The 25,204-nt window shown below is 39.2% G+C and overlaps 1 protein-coding gene across 2 annotated transcripts in view; it reads left to right on the top strand.

Moving 5' to 3' along the window:
• Nucleotides 1-25,204, top strand: part of PDGFD (platelet derived growth factor D) — a 248,163-nt gene that overhangs the window by 151,937 nt on the left and 71,022 nt on the right. Inside the window, exons 2-3 of one of the 2 annotated variants that reach the window (XM_023208138.2) lie at nt 7,269-7,455; nt 10,958-11,138. In XM_023208138.2, the coding sequence (XP_023063906.1) occupies nt 7,269-7,455; nt 10,958-11,138 (368 nt within the window). Of the gene's footprint in view, nt 1-7,250; nt 7,456-10,957; nt 11,139-25,204 lie in introns of both variants that reach the window. The other variant, XM_023208137.2, reaches the window with a different exon arrangement.

Raw genomic sequence — 25,204 nt, 5'->3', positions numbered from 1 at the left:
CCACCCCCACAGCAACATCCAGGAGTGGGTATCTGCAACTACCAAAGCCCAAATGGGCACATGATACAGTGTGCTCTTTTAGCCTTGCTGTCCACAGACAGCTTAAGTGTTAACCAGCTCCATGCCCTCTTGGTACCCAGGTCCTTGTCCGGCATCCAGGAAGAATCAGGTTCCATATAGACTTGAAGGATGAATGCGGGAGTTTTATTGAATGGTAGAGGTGGCTCTCACCAGGATGGATAGGAAGCTGGAAGGAGGATGGAGTGGGAATATGCTCTTCCCTGGAGTTTGGCTGTCTCCTCTCTAGCTGTCCCCAGCTGAACTCCTCTTGATATTCAGATGCTCCTTCTCTTCTCTCTGCCACACCATTTGGCCATTCTTCTGCACTTCGCTTTGTCTCCTCCTCATCTGCTTCTGGAGCCTGCGGTCTGAAGTTTTTATGGGTACAAGGTAGGGTGGTATGGCAGGCCCAAAGGCAACTTTTGGGAACAAAAACAGGAATACCTGTTCCCATTTAGGGCTGTGGATTTCCAGGCTTGATGGTGGGGCCTTTGCTGGGGAACTGCCCTCTTCTACCCAGTATTTCTCTGTCTCCTGTCCATATCAACAGGTCATCAGTCAAGGACACAAAATGAAAAACCAGACTTGAGTTACTGAGTCAAAGTAAAGAGGTGGCAGGAAAGTCAGGAATACGAAGCAAAATAGAAATAATGACATGGTCAGTGGTTCTCAAACCTTAGGGTGCATCAGAATCACCTGGGAGGCTTATTAATGTATATCATGCTTGGCTGCATGCCCAGCATTTCTGCTTCAGTAGGTCTGGAGTAGGGCCTGAGAATTTGCATTCCTAACAGGCTCCTAGGTGATGTTAATGATGATGCTCTGGGGACCACATGTAGCAAACCATTGGTCTAGATGGATTTCAGGGATAAGTAATAGTGCCTACAGTGACTTTCATGAGCTCCTGGGATACTTGGTTGGGTGAGCTGAGTTTCCTGAACAATTAGGAATAAAATAGACAATTATATAAAATTTCAGCTTTTAAAAAATTTTAATTGGCTTTTTTTTAAGTCAAAGGCACAGCTCAGAGTTTATGAGGATGTGAACCTCTTTCTGCATTAAAATACAAAATAAAACTATATTCTTATTATATAAACATACATAAAAATTATTTCCTGTCTGTGAAAAGTGATTTTTTTTCCTATTTTTGTAGTTTAACAGCTAATACAGTGCTCTGGTTAAGCATGTGTGCTCTGAAAGTAGTAGACTGCCTAAGGTCATATCTTGATTCCACCACAAGCTTTGTGCCTGAGGTCACAAGTTTCTTAAATTTTCAGAACTTCCTTTGTAAAGTGGGGATAATACCAATGGCATAGGGTTGTTGTGAGGATTAAATGAAGTAATGGCTTTAAACCACTTATCGGAGTACCTGGCAATACTAATTGCTCCAGAAATGTTAGCTGTTATTATCATAGTAAATGCCTTTGTTTAGGAATATGACTTTGTATATAACACTTTAGTGCTTATTTCACGTTTAACCTGATAGGTTGTTCTTTGTATCTATAATTCATTATAACTCTTCTGCTAAGAATAGCCCTGAGTTGGCATGAAGTTAAATTATATGTAAACAGTGTGACTTAGAAGTACATTACAGATAGCAAAGAATCTAAAATTGCCTCAAGCAAATCTCACACTAAAAAGAATGAACACTTTCTATAGCACAGTGGTTAGAAGCATCTGCTCTGGAACCAGATTGTCTGGTTTATATTCTGACTCTACCTTTCACTAGCTCTGTGACCTTGAGCAAGTTACTAGACCTCACTCTTCCCCAGAATCTTCATCTGTCAAATGGTGGTAATGAGTTGGGCACAGTGGCTCACGCCTGTAATCCCAGCACTTTGGGAGGCCACGGTGGGCAGATCACTTGAGGTCAGGCATTCAAGACCAGTCTGGCCAACATGGTGAAACCCTGTCTCTACTAAAAATACAAAAATTAGCTGAGCATAGTGGTACATGCCTATAATCCCAGCTGCTTGGGAGGCTGAGGCAGGAGACTTGCTTGAACCTGGGAGTCAGAGGTTGCAGTGTACCGAGACCACACCACTGCACTCCAGCCTGGGTGGCATAATGAGACACCATTTCCAAAAAAAAAAAAAAAAAATGCTGGTAATAATACTTATCTCAAAGTGGTTATAAATATATGTGGACATGCATACCCACACAAGAGATCATCTATATAAAGTGATTAGACCCTACAAATGAAGTATGCAAATTGCTTAGAATAATGCCAGTCACAAAATAAGCATAATTAGCAGTGTTTGCTGTTGTTCATATTTTGTTTAGGTATATTTTTTGGCAGAATTGTTTGGAAAAATAAATCTGAAATATTGTTATTTTTCTCCTGTAGTTCAATATACTGCAGCACAGGTCTGTGACAAATTTGCAAAATTGATAATGAATATAGTCATCCCTCAGTATTAATGAGGAATTGGTTCCAGAACCCCTTCCCACTCCACATACCACAAGGATACCAAACCCCTTATATAAAATAATGTACTATTTGCATGTAACCCATGCACATCCTCTTCTATATTTTAAAATCACCTCTAGAAACAATGTAAATGCTGTGTAAACAGTTGTTACACTGTATTCTTTAGGGAATAATGCCAAGAAAAAAATCTGTAGGTGTTCAGCATAGACACAAGCATCCTGTTTTTATATTTTCAATTTGATGTTTATGAATCCATGAATGTGGAACCCATGGATATGGAGGGCTGACTGTACTGTCCTAATCAAACTACATAAGAAGGAAAGCCCCTCTCCCCACACCTTCTACAGGTTCATAAAAATGTAATTGGCATTCATTTGTAACCAGAGTTAATACCTTTAAGACAGTGTAGACTTTAATGATGTTTTAGGAAAAAAAAAAAAAAGAGTCCCCTTTTATACTTAGAAAATTTCTAAAAGTGTACTTTGAAAGGATATCATTGACTTTGTTATTGCCAAGTTCTATGGTCTTTTCTCCGTCTTGTTGTCCCCTGGTCTTGATTTTCATGTGACTTTATTGACCACTCTGTCCTTGAAATTGTCCCTTTTCTGGGCAGCCTGACTTACACACAGCTTCCTTCCCAACCATTACTCCAGGTGGGCACTTCTTCTGTCATCTGCCACTCCCAGGGCATGTGTGCCAGCACCAAGCTTCACCTTCCCTTCTCAGGACACTTCTTCAGAGGGATCACTGATTCCCCAGGCCTCCTCTCCCTTCTCCAAGCTGAGGCCTGTTCTCCCAGCTAGCTCTGTAACCCCAAAGCCTGCTAAGTTTCCACTTGAATTACTCATCACCACTTCAAAACCAAACTTACATTCCTCTAAAAATGTTTCCCCCGGCAGCATCCCTGAGTGTCAGTAATACCACACTCAGCCCAGGCTCTAGGCTTAGCATGCTGCTGCTGCGTCTTACCCATACTTTTACATTCCTTTCTATTTTCCCCCAAAGTGGCATCACTCCCACCTGCCCTTCTAGAATAGGACCTTGTTACCCTCACCTCTAGTTCCTAGGAGACGTTGATGCTGCAGGCACTTTCTCTCCAGTACTGTATCACCAACAGGCTAATCCTCCTTTTAACAAACTATTCACCCACACCAGGGCTGTTCTGTTTGTTCCCATATCAAGTGGAGATGTTTCTGTCTGGCTTTCAAATATTTCCATAGTTCCTTTAAAGCTTGTAGCCCTCTTATGTCTCACTTGGGGCCACCTGGACTCTGCTCTGGGCACGCCTCTTGCAAGGATCATATGAACACATTCTCCACATTAGCCCTTGCCACTCACCTGGACTTTGAGCAACCACAGCATTTACACTCAGCACTTAATATTCCCTTTTGCCTGTTTACATTTGTGCAGTATGCATCAACTTTGTTTTCCAAGTGTACAAAGACAAGAATCGTTCTTTAAACATTTTAAATTATATCCAAATTTAATATAGCATCTGGAACTGTGAAGAAAGAATATATAATACCCATGAAAGAGGCCAAAGAGAAAACATGCTGTTCAATTCCCTTATACAAATGAGGACTCTGAATACCTGAGATAGAAAGTTTAAAAATTAGTAGTTTTATATTTAGACTCATGGTTACCTTCTATTCATGGCAAATGATGGCTGCTTGCCATTTATATTATTGGCATAAAGTTTTATTTTAGAATAAATTTGCTTTTGATTAAAATATTAATTTAGAGAGAGACTAATAAGTAATAGCTCTAGAGGTACAAAAAAATGGCAAAAAATTGTGAGGGTAATACTCAAGTGATAGAAATCTTGAAAATACTATAATACAATATGGTTAATCTGTGCTTAATATGTAATTGTTGACTGACTAATAGCTCAAATCAGTCAACCTAGAAAACAGTGTTCAGACCTGTGTTAGTTGTTTTTCACACTGTTATAAAGAACTACCAGAGACTGGGTAATTTATAAGAACAGAGGTTTAATTGACTCACAGTTCCATATGGCATAGGAGCCCTTGGGAAACTTACAATCACAGCAAAAAGTGAAGGGGGAGCAAAGCACCTTTTACATGGCAGCAGGAGGCAGGGGTTGCGGGGAACCGCCACACTTTTAAGCCATCAGATTTCATGAGAATTCACTCATTATCACGAGAACAGCATGGGGGAACCACCCCATGATCCAGTCATCTCCCACCAGGTCCCTCCCCTGACATGTGAGGATTACAATTAGAGATGAGATTTGGGTGGGGGCACAGAGCCAAACCATATGAAGACCCATTGCCTAAAAGCCCCTTAGCAGACACCAGTTTTCACAGCTGAACTTTTATCAAGGGAAGAGAAAAGACTCAATGAGCAGAAATGATTTTTGGCTCCTAGGAAGTTGTCTGCTTGCTGTGCTTGTTGGAAGTGCTGCCATGACTGCAGGCCACTGCCTTCATCTGGAGGCAGGGAGTGGGGACACCCCTCAACTACCCATTGCTTTTCCTACAACTCTCTCCCACACAAAGTCTAGCTTGAACAAGCTGCAACACATTAACATTAAATGAGTCCCAAAAAAGTTTAAATTCCCATATGCAAAATCACTTGCAAAAGAGACTTTTGTACTTCACATGCCAATTCTTATCCTCTTTGTCTTATTTTTGGAAGCTCTAACAGCCACCCTCAGAAACCCTACCTTACAGTGGTTTCCACTAGCAAGCATAGCTTCCCTGACCAGGCTCACTGAATTATAGTCCCTCAAAGTAAACTCTCTGCAGGAGAACATAAATAGACTGTGGCTGGAGGTCTGTTTATGGTGGGGCCTAAAAAGCCAAAACCTGAAATGCAACGAACTCTGAATATTGAGAGAGATGAAAAGGGGACCAACTGTATGATGCAATTCTGATGAAAACTACCCAGAGTTAGGCCAAATTTCACAGGTTAAAATTACAAGCACCACAATATGGTACTCACTTCAGACATCAACTGCAAGTTTGGGGGACCCCAGCTCACTTGCACTTCTGACCATTTGGGTATAAATTTGGGAGTCCCTATAAGCCCCCCAGGTTTGATATTTGCTAGAACAGCTCACAGAACTCAGAAAAGCACTATACTTACAATTAAAGTCCTCCTATAAAGGATATAAATTAGGACCAGCCAAATAAAGAAGCACATAGGGTAAGGTCTGAGAGGGTCTCAAGCTTGAAGCTTCTGTGTCCTCAGGACACATCAGCCTCCTGGTACATCAATGTGTATCCCCATCTAGGAAACTTACCCAAGTCTTGGTATCTAGAGTTTTCATTGGAGTTTCATTATGCAGTCATGATTGATGGAATTATTATCAACATAAGTGGACTCAATCTTCAATCCGTCTTTCATCCCCAGAGGCGGGGAGAGAGATCAGGTTAAATGTCATAATGGCTCCAAGCCCTAACCCTTAATCACATGGTTGGTCCATCTGGCATGGCTAACCCCCATCCTGAAGCTATCTGCGGGCCCACAGTGAGTCACTTCATTAGCATACATTCAGACGTGGTCCTAGGGGCCATATCATGGATAACAAAAATATTTCTATCACGTGAGAAATTTCAAGGGTTTGGAAACTCTCTTCCAAGAACCCAGAACAAAAACCAGATAAATTCTTTTTATCTGGCTAACGACATAGAGAAAATACAATAAGAATTGGACCTATTTTAAGTCTTAGAAAACCCAAGACACAAAATTATGATTTTTGGTGGTAGAAGGAAGAACTATTTGAAATTATTTGCTGATTTTAATCCATACTAAAAGAACTGTAGCTCTGAGATTGTTGTTAGTCTTTGCTTGTCAAGAATGATATTAAGAGAGCACCCAAAGTACAAAGTTGTACATCAAGGGTGGATTTGTGAAGAATTCAGGGAGGTGGGGGATACTAGAAGAAAGATGTGTTGTTGGTTTAACCAGAAGGTTACCCATCGAAAAATGTCATTTGAATATAAAATAAAGGGTCATTAAACATCACTGGAGTCTCTTTTGTTTTTCATTCATTCATTCACTTAGCAGTCTTTATTGAGTATCTCAGATGCTAGTCACTGGACATAGATTGCTATACCATCGGTGTAAGAAAAAAAGTTCATTTATTTGCATTTCATGGAAAAAGAGAAGGATGAACTTTTTTTTTTTAAGATGGAATCTCACTCTGTCGCCAGGCTGGAGTGCAGTGGCACGATCTCAGCTCACTGCAACCTCTGCCTCCCAGGTTCAAGCGATTTTCCTGCCTCAGCCTCCCAAGTAGCTGGGATTACAGCCAGGTGCCAACACACCCAGCTAATTTTTGCATTTTTAATAGAGATGGGATTTCACCATTTTGGCCAGGATAGTCCGAAACTCCTGTCCTCGTGATCCACCTGCCTCAGCCTCCCAAAGTGCTGAGATTACAGGCGTGAGCCACCGCATCCAGCCTATTTGCTGATTTTAATTGCAATCTAAATGAACCTGAATTCTGAGATGGTTGTTAGTTTTTGCTTGTCAAGAATGACGTTAAGAAACCCTACCCTCCAAGTATAAGGCATTAGGCATCAAGTCTATATTTGTGAGGAATTTGGGGAGGTAAAGAATAATAGAAGAAAGATATGTTGTTTGTTTAACCCGAGGCTACCATTTAGACTTAATGTTTCAAGCAAAATTAAGAAGTATTTTGAAATATGACATGTTGTAAACTGTTCTCTTTTTTTTACTTTCCTGTAATTGGAGCAACATACTAATTTCTACAAGTTGTGACTACTAACAGAGAGCAATCACCTCACAGACTTGTACCGAAGAGATGAGACCATCCAGGTGAAAGGAAACGGCTTTGTGCAGAGTCCTCGGTTCCCGAACAGCTACCCCAGGAACCTGCTCCTGACATGGCGGCTCCACTCTCAGGAGAATACAAGGATACAGCTAGTGTTTGACAATCAGTTTGGATTAGAGGAAGCAGAAAATGATATCTGTAGGTAAGTCAGAAAAAAATTTTTAGGGTACTATTTCAAGGTGAAAAAAAAAAAGATGAATTTAAAACATCGCATCAAACTTTCCTTTTGAGCCTTTTAAACAGACCCAACATGTGTCACTTCTTTTTCAAAAAGCCTTTATGTCAACCCTAACAGACAAGATAGCATAGTCTGCTGAGGCAGAGGGCCAAATAACCTGGCAGGACTCACAGAAACTCACTTGTGCAACTGTCAGGACTGTGTGACCTCCAAAGAAGGGTGAAACCTGGAGGTCCTCTCCTTTTCCAGGCACAGAACAGCATTTGTGCACAGGTATCCAGCATCCCATGTTACCGGCAACTGCATCATGTGACTCTGGTCAAAGCCTGCCATGCACTTAGGCAACATAAACCCCCGCCCAGCTCTGGCTGACCCAGGCCATCCTAACCATAATGAATTACGCCAGAACTGGGAGATGATGGTTGGGGAACCTATCAGGGCCTGACCCCAAATTCATATTGTGAAGGCCTCAGATACGGGTGGAGAGGAAGAGAAAGCCCATCCCAGATTCCTTGTGTTCCTCAGAAGGGTCTGTTTCTTGCAGCTTCTGGGTCACAAGTAGAAGAGGAAAGCTGTGTCCGATAATCTTCTCCCTTCTTAGCTTAGTTATCAAAGAAAGCCTGGGCTGTTGTTCTTTGAATGTCCGCTCACAACATTTTACTCAATTAATTAGCATGTATAAGACTTGAGGAAGATTTTTTTTCTTTTTTTGTACTTTACTGCACACACTTGTTCTGCATTGCCAATGAACTACTGAACTGGTAAATCCTTTCAGCAGGTTTATTTTCCTTTGAATAATAAAAAGAGGTGCCTCAAATTTGGTTGTCCTCTGTTGCATGTTAATTATGCTGACAGCTTTTATTATGTTGCTATTTTGCTGAGAATAACAGCAGTGACTATTACTTTCTAGGACCATAGAGGGTAATGTATGCCAGAAAGCAGAGATGAATACATTAAGGAAGAGCCAGTTAATATTTACAAAGAGAATAAACTAGTGCTGATCTTCTGTCTTTTCAACCTTGAAAAAACAGAACTAATATTCTGTGCCTAAAAAATCATGGGGAAAAAAAAAGCTATTAAAAGATTATTAAAGGTGATGACTTGGAGGGTACCATGATCTGTTTCTGCCCATAGAACGCTTCCAATACCAAATCTGTGAGGTGAGGGTTTTTTCCCACAGTAGTTAATTCTCCAACACCAGCTTGTATTGTCCTGTTCAATTCAGTTCAGACACTACCTGGAATCAGCGTCAGATCCCACAAGTTAAGGCTCAGTCCCACGAGACTGCCTCCACGTTCTATGTCAGTTGCAGCTTCCAGGCCTCTCCTACTTCTGATAAACCAGCTATAAATAGAGGTTCTAAAACCCTCTTCTTGGGTTGAATAATTTGCTAGAACAACTCACAAAACTCAAGGGAACAGTTTCCTTGCTATTACCAGTTTATTATAGAGAATGCAACTCATGAACAGCCAAATGAAAGAGATACATAGGCAAGATGTATGTAAAGAGTGTCTTCTCTGGGTTTGCAGCCTTCCAAACACCTTGATATATTCACCAGCCTGGAAGGGTATTGATGGGAGTTTCATTGTGAAGGCATGATTAATTAAATCGTTGGTGATTGAACTCCATCTCCAGGCCCTCTCCCTCCCCAAACGTCTAGGGGTGGAGCCAAAATTTACAGCTCTCTAATCATGTCTTGTTCTTTCTGGTGACAAGCCTCCATTCTGAAACTAGGGCCTTCCAACATGTACTTCCAAAAGGCAATGAATTTATTCATTAGGATAAATTATGGTATCATTGGAAGGGGGCTTATTATGGATAACAAAAGATCCTCCTCTAACCCCAGCACTCAGAAATTCCAAGAATTTTAGGAGCCTGTGCCAGGAACAAAGACCAAGTACATATATTTCTTATTATCACAATATCACATTTCCATAGGGAAGCCAGGTCTCCACTACTGACCTGGAGTTTTGATCCTAGCAGTGAGCCCTTTTGACATCCTAGCCATGAAAATAAGGGAGGAAGAGTCAGTATGGTTTCTTTTCTGAACCATTCACCAAATCTAGTTGCTCCTCAGAATTTATGGAAGGAAGTAGAAGAATAGCAAGTAGAAAAGAGGAGAGAATGACGGGAAAGAGACAGCCCAGAGACCTGTCTCAGAACCCTCTCTAAGAGATAAAATTATATAAGCCTTCTTATTTTATCCATAAGGAAACTGAGGCAATGGACATAAGGGCCTTGTAAATCACCGTTAGAGAAATTTAGTCACGATATCATTATTTTTTACTTTCTTTTTAGATTACCTTGCCCAATCCAGCAGAGCTCTGAGGTGCATGAGTAAGACCAGGAAAGCCATATTGGTTTCTCTATGTATTCAGAAATAATGTTTCTTATGATGATTCCTTCTGATGATTGTGACAGAAAACTGTAATATGGATGTGAGACTTCTGCCACTGTTCACACTGAATGCCCATCATGTGCCTGTGACCTCAGTATCTGAAGTCACTGTGGAAAAGGTAGAGTGTAGGAGCGAGATACTGATGACCAAAGCTGAAAGAAATAGTTCAGCTTATCGAGTAGAATGTTCCAACATCTTAGGGGGCTGAAAGTAGAATAAGTACTCCCTGGAAGATGTAAACTATGTCACTGAGGATCTCCTACTATGTGATAGAATGATGGAACACTCTGGAGGTGCTTCGAAGACCAAGTGCTCACAAGGATAGCTAAAGAGGCTTTTGCTGACTTCTTCAATCCCAGGATTCTAGTTTCTCCGACCAATGCCAGAGGTGAACTTATGGTCTTAAGCTCATTCACATGTTGGTTTAACCAGCCCAGATTTTTCTGATATTGGTTAGCACACATCTCTCCTTAAAGTTACACACTTTCCCTTATGATAAGTTTCATATTTTATGACATGATCATTTCAAAAGATAATTTGCAAAAAGAGAATATAGCAAATCATGTGTTTATCCATTAATTTTCTGTAACGGCATTACTGATTTTGTAAGCTATATAGATGTAGATCATTTACTTTCTCAAGAAAGCACCCAATGCGGTAAGTTAATTCAGAGTGGGTATTTGTTTTAAAAACTTTATATAGTTAATATTTGGGCATATAACTAGAGTTACATCTCCTAAAATATGCCAACAATTACAGATATTAGTTTTTCCAAGAAAACTTTTTAAAGCCGGATGCTCAGAAAGTGACCCATTTTGATTATCGAAGATTTAGGAACAGTCATGACTAAATGTATGTAAAGGTTTTCTCAGAATAGATTACTGAAGTTTGAATTTGTAAACCTAATACAAAAACCAGTTTTCCTTTTAACATTTCTGTACATTGTAATTTTCATTTCAGATTGTGGTCATGAAAAATCACATATGCTAGTTTTAATTTGTCAGTGAAAGTATAAATTTCAAAATATACTTTAATCAAAACATCTTCATTATGTCCAATTGATTCTAGATATGATTTTGTGGAAGTTGAAGATATATCCGAAACCAGTACCATTATTAGAGGACGATGGTGTGGACACAAGGAAGTTCCTCCAAGGATAAAATCAAGAACAAACCAAATTAAAATCACATTCAAGTCCGATGACTACTTTGTGGCTAAACCTGGATTCAAGATTTATTATTCTTTGGTGGTGAGTACTTAACCACTTTATGATTAACAGCAGACACTGGTTTCATGAAGTATAGTGATCAATTTTCTATGATCAAATTCAGTAAGGGTGAGTGAACTTTATTAATTGCTTATAACATGGTTTGTTCCTACCTTATGGTCAAAATGTTAAAATCCTTGTTAGTAAGAAGCACCATTTTGGATCTATTAAGTCAACCTTTGGGCCATGCATTTTGAAAGAGAGCATAGTAAATAGAAAAAGGGAAATCGTTTAGAATAAAACAGATACTAAATTGCCTTTTGATTCAACTGAGGCAAGGTAAACATTTAGCCAAATAGAAGGTATGTGAGTTAAACAGGTTTTCAGAATTAAAGCTCAAGAAAATAATTTCCTCTTTTGGTTTGAAAATTTGTGTATAAATTCTATTGCAGAAAAAAGTCCTGATGACTATAATTTCAATTATGACCCAGATTTGGGAGGGGTCTGTCTTATAATCATAGAGCCTCAGGGCTCACGAGCATCTGCAAAATCAAAAGGTCCAATACAGGACCCAAGAGTATGAATCCTGTTTGCTAGACTCATGCTTATTTGTAGTCTTTCTTTTCTCTACTCAAACACCTCAGCAGCCATTCTCAACTGTAAATGGTTCTGACTGGTAGAAAATGTTCAACCTTATAATGAGCCAAAATCTACATTGTGAAAATGTTCAACCTTATAATGAGCCAAAATCTACATTGTAGTTAATTTTAGTCGTTGGGTCACCCACAATCATGGGTTACACACAATCTTCTTTACTCATTCATACATTAATAAAACAATAGTAAGTTCCTGTTCTTTGTCAGGCATTCTGGTAGATGTAGTAGATACAAAGGTAAGCAGGACAGACAGGGTCCTTGAACCATCTGGAGCTTAAAGTCAGGTAGAGATGACAAAAAATTAAAAAGCAGTAACAGACCAAGTGTGGTGGCTCATGCCTGTAATCCCTACACTTTGGAAGGCTGAGGTGGGAGGATCTCATGAAGCCAGGAATTTAAGACCAGCCTGGGCAACAAAGCAAGACCCTGTCTCAAAACAACAACAACAACAACAACAACAACAACAACAACAAAAAACAGTAACAACTGAGAATGCTGCATAATAAGACAGAATAACTGAGTGGTGTAGGTTAGGTCCACAGAGACATTTGGATAATTTTGTCTATACATTAACATAAATATCCCAGAATCCTTCAGTTGTTTGTAGCATATTGCCTTTTGAGATCAATTTTCACTTTCTTTAGGTTTGTCTCTGTCCCTTTTCCAAGTGTGAATGCCAAAATAGAACACAGTACTATAAATGGCATCAGTTTATTGGGTTTTTTTCTCTTAAGAATTAAAGTTTTAGAAAAGAAAAAATTCTTGCCTTTTAAAAAATCTAATTGTTTTTCTTTGCATTGTAGTGAATTATTAAACACTAAGTGAATTCTACATCAGAACATTGTAAATGAAAAAATAACATGCGGTAACACTGGTTCCAGTTTTAATTTAAAAATAATCCATCAAGCATGATTTACATTATTGCAAACTCATGCAGTTCTGCTCAGCATTAAAATTGAAGTGTGAACCTTTGGTTTCTACATTTATTTGCCTTTTAATATGTTCAGTGATGCATCTGTTCTCAATTGTTCACGGATGGAGCAGGCTTGGCATGTTAGAATGGTGATGGATAGGTTTAGAGAAGAATTTTTTTTTCCCCTTAAAATACCAAGCGCTATTAGTGCTAATGTTTGGTTATGAGTAAGTTGAATGGTCCATAAGTCAGTTAGAAATACCATAACTCCAACATAATGTCTTTAAGGCAAAACAACCACTTTTGTAGAAAGCAGTAGGAGTACAGGTTTAAGGGAGAATCGATACTTTTGTTTGATGTGTTTTGGGTTATGGTATAGCCTCATAACTCATTTGTTGGTCAATTTTAAGTGGAATATTGGACTGCCTCTATAGTTTGGATGTAAACTGTTTGGCATCGCTCCCCTGACTTATTTACCTCCACCAGTACTTTCAACTGGTGTTTTTTCTTTTTTGAAATGATGATATTACAACACTCTTGTGTATTTTTCTAGTGGCCTGTTGGTCTGTGTCCATTGAAAATAGCTGCAGACTCTTTCTCCTCCTAATAGGCTTCTGGCCTTAAATATGGTCCACTAAAGCCAAAGTGTTTTGGCAAACAAATTTTAAGGGATAGAATGAGCTTAACCTCCAGGTATGCAGAGACTCTAGATCGTGTGGCTTTTTGACAAAACTCTTCTGTTTGATTCTTGGCTCAGCAAGGATAGATCACATATGGCTTGACCACTGTATTGGGAAGATCACTTTATTCATGTTTAAATTTTACTCAGAGGGGCTTTAAAACAGGGTTTATAAACTTAAGAGACCAGGCTTAAAACTGGAAGTAGGCCAGGTGTAAATTAATAGGGAGACATTGGGATTAAAAATGGCAATCCCTCTTCAAGTGTGTTTAATAAATTTTAGAATGCTAAACACATTTAGGAGCTAGAGTCAGCTGTTTTGCAACCCCTACTTTAAGGAATACTAGGTGCAAGAGAAATAAGAGCCTTAAGAATAGTTCGTGGCCAGGTGTGGTGGCTAAGACCTATAATCCTAGCATTTTGGGAGGCCGAGGCAGGAGGAACACTTGAGCCCAGAAATTTAAGTCCAGCTTGGGCAACATAGTGAGACCGTGTCTACAAAAAGTGGAAAAAAAAAACAAAAACAAAAAAAGGCCAGGCATGATGGCACATGCCTGTAATCTCACCTACCCCAGAGGCTGAAGCTGGAGGATTGTGTGAGGCCAGAAGGTCAAGGCTGCAGTGAGCTGTGATGCCACCACTGCACTCCAGCCTGTGTGAGAGTGAGACTCTGTCAAAAGAAAAACAAAACAAAACAAAAAAAACAACAAAAAAAAAACCCAGCATATGAGGAGTCAAGGTGCTCTTGGAAAATGCAGAGTAGCTGTTAGGATAGGTCATAGATCAAGATCACCACCCTTCTCATCTCTACCTCTCTACCTGCATACCTCCCATGGAACATCTCTGCTCTTCCTGCCTCAGGGACTCTCCAGGTGTACCTGGACATTCCCTGAAGCTGTAAGTAGTAGGTATCCAGGACTGCAAGAGCCTATTACACTGGAATCACATCTGGAAGTTTCATGTTCATAATGTTTTTGGAAAAGTGCAATGTACAATTTTAGTCAGTTTTTTACTCTAGCAAACTGTGGAGACTAATGGATAACATCAAGATAACTTATTTTTGGTTGGGAATGATGCTTATATCACAGTTTTGTTTGATGTGTGGAATTCCATCTTCTACCTTCTTTTAGCGCCCTATCACGGTGCTCTCCCAGGGCGTGGCAGCATAGCCATATGGGACCAGTGCCTTACTGGTAAAGCATACCTTAGATTGAAGGCAGGATTCACCAGTTAGGAATGGTGCAATATTGAACAGCTTTCTTATCCTTTGCTTTTATATCTTTTAAATGGAGGTAATAATTGGAATTGGTATAAAATTTTTAAATGATAACAATTACTTAGCACAATGCCTAGGATGTATTAAGTGCTCAGTAAATGATGACAATAGTTCTACCTTTTACCATCACAAATTATGTATATATCTGTCTCCTCCAGATACATGCTTATCTGCTCGTTGAGATACACACTTAGGATGTGTATCTCATTCCTATGTATAACTCTATACAGTGCCTTATACGTGGCTAGACTGTGTGTTTGTTGAAATGACCCTTTCTTGAGAAAATATGATTCATAAAAGTTGTCTGATTTCATTTTCTTACTCTCCTATTCAGCCTTCTTTTCTGATTTTACCCCATTAAAGATAACAGTTACTTTCAGAAAGCATAATTAAGCAGAATGGATAATGTTGTCAAATAATGTTGTAGCGAGATGTGATTATCTAAATAAATAAGGATCTCCTGCCACAAATCTACTTTGTTGGAGAACAAATGAATGGTTGGATGGTTAGGAATCTTTCTGAGAAGACTACTAAGTAGATTATTGGAAAGGTGTTTAATTAGAAGGCTCCCAGTGGATGACATACAGAGAACTGAACAAACAAGGGTATGAATTTCAACTCTGCTGCATACTGACTAATGGCCCAGTTTCCTCATCTGTAAAATGGTGATAATACTGCATGACATTAGGTTGTTTTGAGGATTAAATTAGATAACTTTTATAAACCACTTTGCCTGGAACTTATTAATTACTCAACTGTCTGTGGCTATTATTGTTATTATTATCACTGGCCTTACTATTAATATATCAGGTAACAGACAATCCTGTATAAATAGCCCACTTGCGTGTGTGTGTGTTAAAGTAAGGTACATTTTTTAAAATTCAAAAATAAAAAGTCAAATCATTTGAAAGCTTGGAAAGCTTCTCAAAAACTTTATTGTTTTGTTAATGAAATCTTATTTTATACATTGAAATTTGCTAATACCCATTATAACACTTTCTAAAATAAAAATCTGTTTTGTCATATCAGTTGCTTAGCTGTGTCTATCTCGGTAGTTAATTAAAGTGATGCCGTTATTTCCATTGGGAATGAAACTCAAATGAAGAACAGTTTTACATAAAAATGATTATTTAAAATAGAAAAAGAAGAAAAGGAAGAAGATGGAGAAGAGGAGGAGGAGAAGGAAGAGAGGAGAACAGCCCAGGAGTTGAAAAAGATAAGATTCTCAATTATAATAACTTTTGCAGACTCGAATTTTGCTCACCTAAAATTTACCAGCTGGTGAAACAAAAGCAGTATTATCAACAGCAAAATAAAGGTGAGCAATTCATCCTTATCTTCCTAAGCTGAATTCTTAAACAAAGCTAGAGAGTAAAGGAACTCAGTCACTTTACAAAGTGTGGAAATGTCATCTTTATTTGCATATCCAGATAAAATCATTGACCATTCTGAACACCCATGATATTTTGGGCACTTCAGCCAGGACTACATCTACATACCCAAGGATCGTCAGAGTGAGGGCAGTAATCCCTACAGCAGATTCTGTTTACCTCAGTTTCTTTCCCTCAAATATATCCCACTGGAGATTTTGGAGCTGCAAGAGCTGCAATAGTTTCATATATGCCTACTGTAAGCTAGACAAGGCATGTCCATGTCCTGGAGATACAGCAGTGAGGAAGACAGCAGAACCTCTGCTGTCAGGAACACGCATAGCAGTAGGAGGAAACAGATAATAAGCATGTAAGTAGAGAAGTGCATGCATACACAGAAACATAGACATTTGAACCTCAATAAAAGCAGATAAAAGAAAATAGTATGTTGGAGAGTGACTAGTATGGAGCCCATTCCAGCTAGGGGGTCAAGGATGATCTGTGGATGTGAAATTTCAATGGAGACCTGAAATATTAGGAGGCAGTGATGCAAAGTTGTAGAAGAAGAGTGCACTAAGCAAAAGGAGAGCAAATGCTAAGACCCTAAAACAGAAAAGAGAAGGCACCTTTCCCTTGGTAGTGATGATTTTCTGCATTCAGGCTGCTGAAAGGAAGCAAAGACAAGAGAGGGAAGCAGCCCAGTAGGTCACTCCTCTCTCAGTCAAAGGTGAGAAAGGTTTCTTATCTTTATCTCAGACCATCCTCTTGTGGATATCTCTCAAGTCTTTCAGCACTTAGATGGGATAAGGTAGCTAAAACCAGAGGGTTGGCTAAGATGAGTTGCTACAAAAGCATCCATAAAACTGGAAACAAAGATAATCCAAAGGGTTAGATACTAGTATTAATCTTTTTATTATTATTATTATTATTATTATTATTATTATTTTATAGCATATTTATCATTATTATCATCATCATCAGGACTGTTCCACCAAATTATAATTTTTATAGGGGAAGGAACCTTGTATGTTTTGTTTATCAGAGTACATGGCATATAAAAGGTGTTCAATAAAAAGTCTGTTCAAAAATGCACTGAAACACATGTATAACTAGAAAGAGCCAAACAGTATTATAATGGGACTTTATTTCACCTCACTTTCTGTGTGCTCTCATTCCTTCTTACCTACCTGTTCCTCTTCTGCTCCCCAACCCCTGAAGAGCCCAATTTTCCCTTTATTCCCCTCACCCATTACATTTCCTTGTAGACCGAGCCATATCCTTTGTCAAATTTTCCTTTGCTTCAGGATTGTATTAAATTTTATTCTTCACTGTCCCATGAACTCTATTAAAGTTCTCATTATGTACTGCATTTACGATCTGTCTGTGTGGACAGAAAGCAATCCAGGGACGTGGTCAGGGTCAGACAGGAGGATAGCAGAGCAAGAGGGACAAATGTATGTACCAGAACCCCTGGGTGAATGCTGTTGTCCTGGGCTGGAAAGCCTAGGGCCCAGAGAAAATGAAGGCACTTCAATGATGCTGGTTGAAGCACGCACTCTTTAAGAACAGATTCTCACTGTCACAGGATGTTATAGGCAGGGTTAGATACATGTTCTTATTTACTATTTCACAAATACTCTAAAATTTCGCCAATTACAGAGATCATTTTGATGGACTAATGTTCTCTTTGGGAAGGTTATGTTAATCAAATTGTTTTCCTAAAACCTAAATAGAGTACCTATGAGAACTTTAGTAGAGTTCACGGGACAGTGAAGAATAAAATTTGATACAATCCTGAAGCAAAGGCAAGTTTAACAAAGGATATGGCTGGGTCTCTAAGCAAATGGTAACGGGTGAGGGGAATAAAGGGAAAATTGGACTCTTCAGGGGTTGGGAAGCAGAAGAGGAACAGATAGGTAAGAAGGAATGGGAGGACACAGAAAGTGAGGTGAAATGAAGTCCTATAATAATACTGTTTGGCTCTTTCTAGCCATGCATCTGTTTCAATGCCTTTTTGAACAGACTTTTTATTGAGCACCTTTAATTTGCCATGCACTATTATAAACAAAACATACAAGGTTCCTTCCCCTATAGAAATCATAATTTGGTGGGACAGTCCTGATGATGATAATAATGTTAAATATACTAAAAATAATAATAAGATTAATAATACTACCTAATCTTTTTTGATTACTTTGAGGATTTCACTTATGAGGCATTGTATGTGAAGTGCTTAATACAATGACTGGCATGTTGTAAATATTCTATTGCTGTTAAGTCTTGCATGAATGCATCTCCATGAAGCATGGATTAGGGAAAATATAGAATTTAAAGCTGCATCATCTTACGGATCTAATACTTATGCTAATCCTGTTATTTTACAAGTGACTCAATAAACACAGGTTAGGTAACTTTACAAATGAGTCAGTGAAAACACAGAGATTAGGAGCATGCCTGTGGTCACGGAGCTCAAACATATGTGCTGCCATCCCTGAGATATGAAAGCTGTGGACCCACTCCACAGAAAAATAAATATATCCAAAGTTGTGCATAAAGTTGCAGGGAGGCCCCTGAATCTCATCCATAACATACTGTGCATGTGCACCCACAGATGTGGTTAAGCACCCCACTCTTGCTGCCTTTGCGAGTTATCTGACTTTGACACTGTTGTTTTGCATGTTGACTAGTCCTGACACAAGCAGTGTTTGAAATAATACTTTACTGCTGTAATTTTCCTCATAAACCCTGGTCACTGATCATATGAGCAGATGACTCCCTGATGTGCTGAGTAAACACATTTCCAGCTTTGAGAGGGACGCTGTGTAATGACACTTGGAAAGTTCGGTATCCTGTTTATCTAGTATCTAATTATATGGGCATGCAATAAGTAAACTTTAATCCTTGAAAACCAGAAAACTGTAGTGATTTTTAGATAAATGTGTCTCTTTATAGGCATATAACCTTTTCTGTATATCTGTGGTCTTTGGTGTACTAATATTTTGATAGATGAAGAAAATAAGGAAAACAAAGTAGGAAAAAGCTATTCAAGCTATTTGAGAAAATGGCCTGCATATTTAAGATATGTCAACAACAAAGCAGTGTTACTTAAAGAGTGATGAAGTGAAACCTTGGTATTAAAAAAAAGTCTCCACCTATTCACTTATAAATTCAACAAATATGTCTGAAGACTTACTGTGGATAATAAGAAAATGATAGTCCTGAGGGAGAGAAAGGTGCACAATTATAAGGCAGGGTGAATTGCAGTGATAAAATGTGCATGGAGTATTTGGGGCACACAAGAAATAGGGGCATTTAACCTCACAAAGGAGAGAATTGCTGGGCTGTGTTAGGGAGGCAACAACATCCCAGGAAGAGGGCGTTGCCTGCATAAAGGCCTGAAAAAGCAAGGCATTTCAGAGTATCCCGATGAGTTAATTCAGAGCGTTGCAGGTAAGGGTGCTAATCACTTACTAGCCTTTCTTTATTTTAGCTAATAGGCAAAAGATACAAGAAGCCAAAAGGACTCAAAAGTAGCAGTTTCATTAATATGAGTCCAAGAAACACTAAAGCTCAAGTCTTTCTAATAAAACTAGAATGGAGAACTTGGGTGGAATGAAAAGCCACAGGGTAAGTGTACAACAACTGTGATTCAGATTCAGACTAAAGGATGCTTGGGAGGGCTCAAGGTTGATAAACAGCCATGGGTACACTTACACAGTCTTCCTCCTGCATGGAAGATCACAAGTCTGGTTACAAATGGTCATAAATAGTCACAATCAGGTGGGATAGCCAGCAGGGAGGGGGAGGTACGTTGTGCTTAGCCAGGAAGAGGAGGAGAGCCGCGACCTTTCCAAGTGATTGGTCCGAGAAGCAGCAACCCAAGAGAGAACTGGGGTGGGAAAGGAAGGAAGATGGAAGAAGTTGTAACCAGCCAACGGGTTCACCTTGCCCGCTGCTTAGACAGAGCCAATTTATCAAGACAGGGGAATTGCAATAGACAAAGAGCTTAATTCACACAGAGTCAGCTGTATGGAAGACCAGAATTTTATTATTACTGAAATCAGCCTCTCCAAAAACTCAAGGATTGGAGTTTTTAAGGATACATTTGGGTGGGGGGGGGGGGTGTGGGGGGGGGGGGGGGGGGGGGGAAAATGGGGAGTGCTGATTGGTCAGGATGGAGATGAAATTGTAGGGAGTTGAAGCTGTCCTCTTGTGCTCAATTAGTTCCTGACTGGGGGCCATAAGGCCAGATGAACCAGTTTATCGATCTGAGTGGTGCCAGGTGATCCATCCAGTACAGGTTCTGCAAAATATCTCAAGCACTGATCTTAGATTTCACAATAGTGATGTTATCCAGGAGCAGTTTGAGAGGTTGAGAATCTTGCAGCCTCCAGCTGCATGACTCCTAAACCATAATTTCTAATTTTGTGGCTAATTTCTTAGACCTGTAAAGACAGTTTAGTCCCCAGTCAGGAAGGGGTTTTGTCTTGAGAAAGAGCTATTACCGTCTTTGTTTCCTAGTTAAACTAAAAACTAAGCTCCTCCCAAAGTTAGTTGACCTACACTCAGGAATGAATAAAGTTAAAAGCAAGATGGAATCGGTTAGGTCAGGTCTCTTTCACCATCATAATTTTCTGTTACAATCTTTGTAAAGACGCTTCCCAAGTGATGAAAGGGAAAAATACTTGTTGATGTCTCCATATCGTGGGCCGGGGCAGTAATGTGGAAAGAAGAGTTCCCTGCTACAAAAGAGCAAGGGGCTGTGTGCCCATAAAGGGTGGGAGCCCACAGTAAGTTTTATGTTTTAAGTTTTTCAATCAGTTATCTTTGGTAACAGTCCTTGGGAACTCTATTCTACTCTTGTACTCACTCTGGCTCTAAGAAGACCTAGCTGACCTGCTCTATTTGCTGTGAGATTCAGCCATTCTAACTGGGAAGTTAAAAATCCCATGAGCTTTAGAGACCCCAGTCTCCTCTCCTAGGTGAATGAAGGAATTAGAAATCAATCAAAGAGACGGGACTCATCCAGCCTTGAAAACAACTGTCCTAGACATTCCTTTTATCAGTGGAAATGTGACAGATTAAGGCTAACCTCCACTCAAGATTGTGTCTTTCACCTGGGAGAAAATTGAGCTACAGATTCAAAGTGAATCCTTTCTTATTTTGCAATTGAAAATGGGAGCCAGACAGGAAAAACATCAAAAAGATTGAAAAGTCATGGAGCCACCTCTGCAAAAGCGATATACATGAATAAATAATCAAGTAATCATGCTTCTTGGCTGGGCCCGGCTAATCACTTCCTGATTGGTCTCCCGCCCTTCTGTCTCCCCCATCTCCAATCTGTGCTGCACCTGGTTACCTGTTAAAGTAGAGCTGTGATCATATTATTCCAGCTGAAAAATTGTGACTGACTCCCAGTTTTCTCTGGAAAATGTCCAGATACTTCACTCTGATATGAGAGTCTTCCGTGTTCTTACCACAGCCTAACATTCTAGTTGCAATTCTCCCTTTTCCTCACACATACTCTTTGGTCCAGACAAACAGAACAATCGCCTGATAACCTAGTCACCTCAGGATTCCTCATCTCTCATTCCTGGCAATTACATTTCTCATGTATATTTCCTTAAGAATGCAAGCCCTCTTCTGCCTGTCAAAGTCATATTCATGTCAAAAAATATCACTAGCCCTTGGGCAGGCACAGTAGCTCACACCTGTAATCCCAGCACTTTGGGAGGCAGGAGGATTACTTGAGGCCAGGAGTTCAAGACCAGCTAGTCATATTTAGCAAGACCCCCGTCTCTTTAAAAGAACTTAAAAATTATTTATGCATGGTGGTGCACACCTGTGGTCCCAGCTACTTGAGCAGTTGAGGTAAAAGGATCACTTGAGCCCAAGTTTGAGGTTACAGTGAGCTATAATTTCACCAATGGACTTCAGCCTTGGTGATAAGTCAAAAAATACGTGTGTGTATTAATATATATTAAATAAATAGAAATATATTAAATACAATTATTTAATATATTTAATTAGTTTTTAGCACCTCAGCCACATAAACTTCCTCTCCATCAAGTACTCAGATTACTGTTTTTGTAAATCAACATTATGGCTATTCAAGGAATAAAGTACACATATACAACATATATTTCATTTATGTAGAAATATAAACAAACAAAAAAACACCCATAGGTCCCATCACTTAAACACAACTACTATGAATATTTTGGCACATTTCTTTTTTTTTTTTACTTTTAAGTTCAGGGGTACATGTGCAGGTTTGTTACATAGGTAAAATTGTGTCATGGCGGTTTGTTGTACAGATTATTTCATCACCCAGATATTAAGCCTAGTACTCATTAGTTGTTTTTCCTTATCCTCTCCCTTCTCCACCATTCCACCCTCTAAAAGGCCCCAGTGTGTCTTGTTCCCCTCTGTGTGTCCATGTATTCTCATCATTTCGCTCCCACTTATAAATGAGAACATGCTGTATTTGGTTTTCTGATCCTGCATTAGTTTGCTGAGAATAATGGCCTCCAGGTCCATCCATGTCCCTGCAAAGGATGTGGTGTCATTCTTTTTTATGGCTGCATCATATTCCACGGTGTATATGCACCACATTTTGTTTATCCAATCTAACATTGATGACCACATGTCTTGATTCCATGTCTTTGCTATTGTAAATAGTGCTGCAATGAACATATGCATGCATATGTCTTTATAATAGAATGATTTACATTCTATATATACCTTTGGGTATATACCCAATAATGGATTGCTGAGTTGAATGGGATTAATATTTCTGCCTTTAGGCCATAATAACCATTCTGACTGGTGTAAGATGGTATCACATTGTGGTTTTGATTTGCATTTCTCTAATGATCGGTTTTTTCATATGATTGTTGGCCACATGTATGTCTTCTTTTGAAAAGTATCTGTTCACGTCCTTTGCCCACTTTTTATGGGGTTATTTTTTTCTTGTAAATTTGTCCAAGTTCCTTATAGATTCTGGATATTAGACCTTTGTCAGATGCATAGTTTGCAAAAATTTTCTCCCATTCCGTAGGTTGTCTGTTTACTCTATTGATAGTTTCTTTTGCTGTGCAGAAGCTCTTTAGTTTCATTAGAGCTTTTTTGCCAATGTTTTGCTTTTGTTGCAAATGTTTTTTGGCATATTCGTCATGAAATCTTTGCCCATGCCCATGTCCTGAATGGTATTGCCTAAATTGTCTTTCAGGATTTTTTTAGTTTTAACTTTTACATTTTAGTCATTAATCCATCGTGAGTTAATTTTTGTATATGGTATAAGAAAGAGGTCCAGTTTCAGTCTTCTGCATATGGCTAGCCAATTCTCCCAGCATCATTTACTGAATGAAGAATCGTTTCCCCATTGCCTGTTTCTGTCAGGTTTGTCAAAGATCAAATAGTTGTAGGTGAGTGGTCTTATTTTGTGGTTCTCTATTCTGTTCCATTGGTCTATGTGTCTGTTTGTACCAGTGACACTCTGTTTTGGTTATTGTAACCTTGTAAGTATAGTTTGAAGTCGGGTTGCGTGATGCCTCCAACTTTGTCATTTTTGCTTAGGATAGCCTTGGCTATTTGAGGTCTTTTTTGATTCCATGTGAATTTTAAAATAGGTTTTTTCTAATTTTGTGAAAAATGTCAGTGGTAGTTTAATGAGAATACCATTGAATCTATAAATTTCTTTGGGCAGTATGTCCATTTTCATGATATTGCTTCTCTCTATCCATGAGCATGGAATGTTTTTCCATTTGTTGGTGTCATCTCTAATTTCTTGGAGCAGTGTTTGTAGTTCTTCTTGTAGGGATCTTTCACCTCCCCACTTAGCTGTGTTGCTAAGTATGTTTTATTCTTTTTGTGGCAATTGTGAATGGGAGTTTGTTCTTGATTTGGCTCTCAGCTTGCCTGTTTTTGGTGTATAAGAATGCTAGTGATTTTTGCACAGTGATTTTGTGTGCTGAGACTTTCTTGAAGGTGTTTTTCAGTGTAAAAAGCTTTTGGGCTGAGATGATGGGGTTTTCTAGATACAGGATCATGTTATCTGCAAACAGGGATATTCCGACTTTCTCTCTTCCTATTCAGATGTCCTTTATTTCTTTCTCTTGCCGGATTGCCCTGGCCAGAACTTCAATACTATATTGAATAGAGTGCTGAGAGAGGGCATCCTTGTCTTGTGCTGCTTTTCACAGTACATTTCTTTCCAGTCTTTTTTAATCCATAAAAACCCACATACATGCCTCACTATCTCTACTAAAGCAAAAGCTCCTTGAAGGTAGGGAGTGGCTCACACCTGCAGCGTCTATTACTGTGCATTTTGCTCAGCAGGCCTCAAAATATTTAACTGAGCTGAACCAACAAGCATTCATTGAATACCTAAGATGTGTTTGATATTTTGGAGTAAAAGCAAAAAAATCTATCCCCAATGACATATTAAGTGACAGTATATAAAGAGACCATCATTTATGTTTATAGGAATCTGAAAGACTTGCTGTCTCCCACTCGGATGTTGCAATCATACCAGTGTACCAAGGGCCCTTAGCTGCTTTGCTCCACGGCTTACTGGGCATTGGAGGAATGGGGGTGAGGATTGGGTTCAGAGTAAGGATCAAGGTTGGAGGGGCATTATAAGGGTCAAATGTCAGGGAAACTGAGGAATAGAAATGAAGCATATAATCAGGTATTCTGATTCTGAAGTCAGTCTCTGCAACATTTTAACCTGTAAGAGGCATATAGTTGCACCAATACTAACCTGACCTTACATCAGACTGTGTAATTGTAACACCATAGCAGACAAGATTTGGGTCCTCTGTTGATGAGACTACTGAGCTGGCCTTCCTCATGGACAGCAGCAGCAGCCTTAAAAGACTTAGGGCTTCTTAATAATTGTCACAGGTCTCTGGAATCCCAGTAGTCTCATTCTAGCAGATCTTAACTGAGGCCTCAAGAGCATTCCAGGTTTTTAAAACACTCCAAAACCATTCATTTGATTTTTTTTTAGGTTTTATGTAAAGAGTAGAGGATATATGAATCAGAAACACTCAAGTTCAAATCTGTGTATTATCTATAAGATCTGGGGATGTCAATTGAACTGTCCAAGCTGCTGTTTCATCGTGTGTAAAATGGGAAGGATTCATCTGCATTATAAAGCTGCTTGAAGATTATCTTTAAAATATATGGGTTTGGTACACAATCTGTGTAC

Source organism: Piliocolobus tephrosceles, chromosome 13, assembly GCF_002776525.5.
Source record: "Piliocolobus tephrosceles isolate RC106 chromosome 13, ASM277652v3, whole genome shotgun sequence".
Classification (NCBI taxonomy): domain Eukaryota; kingdom Metazoa; phylum Chordata; class Mammalia; order Primates; family Cercopithecidae; genus Piliocolobus; species Piliocolobus tephrosceles.
The sequence above is the reverse complement of the archived record's forward strand: the minus strand, read 5'-3'. Positions and strand labels throughout refer to the sequence as shown.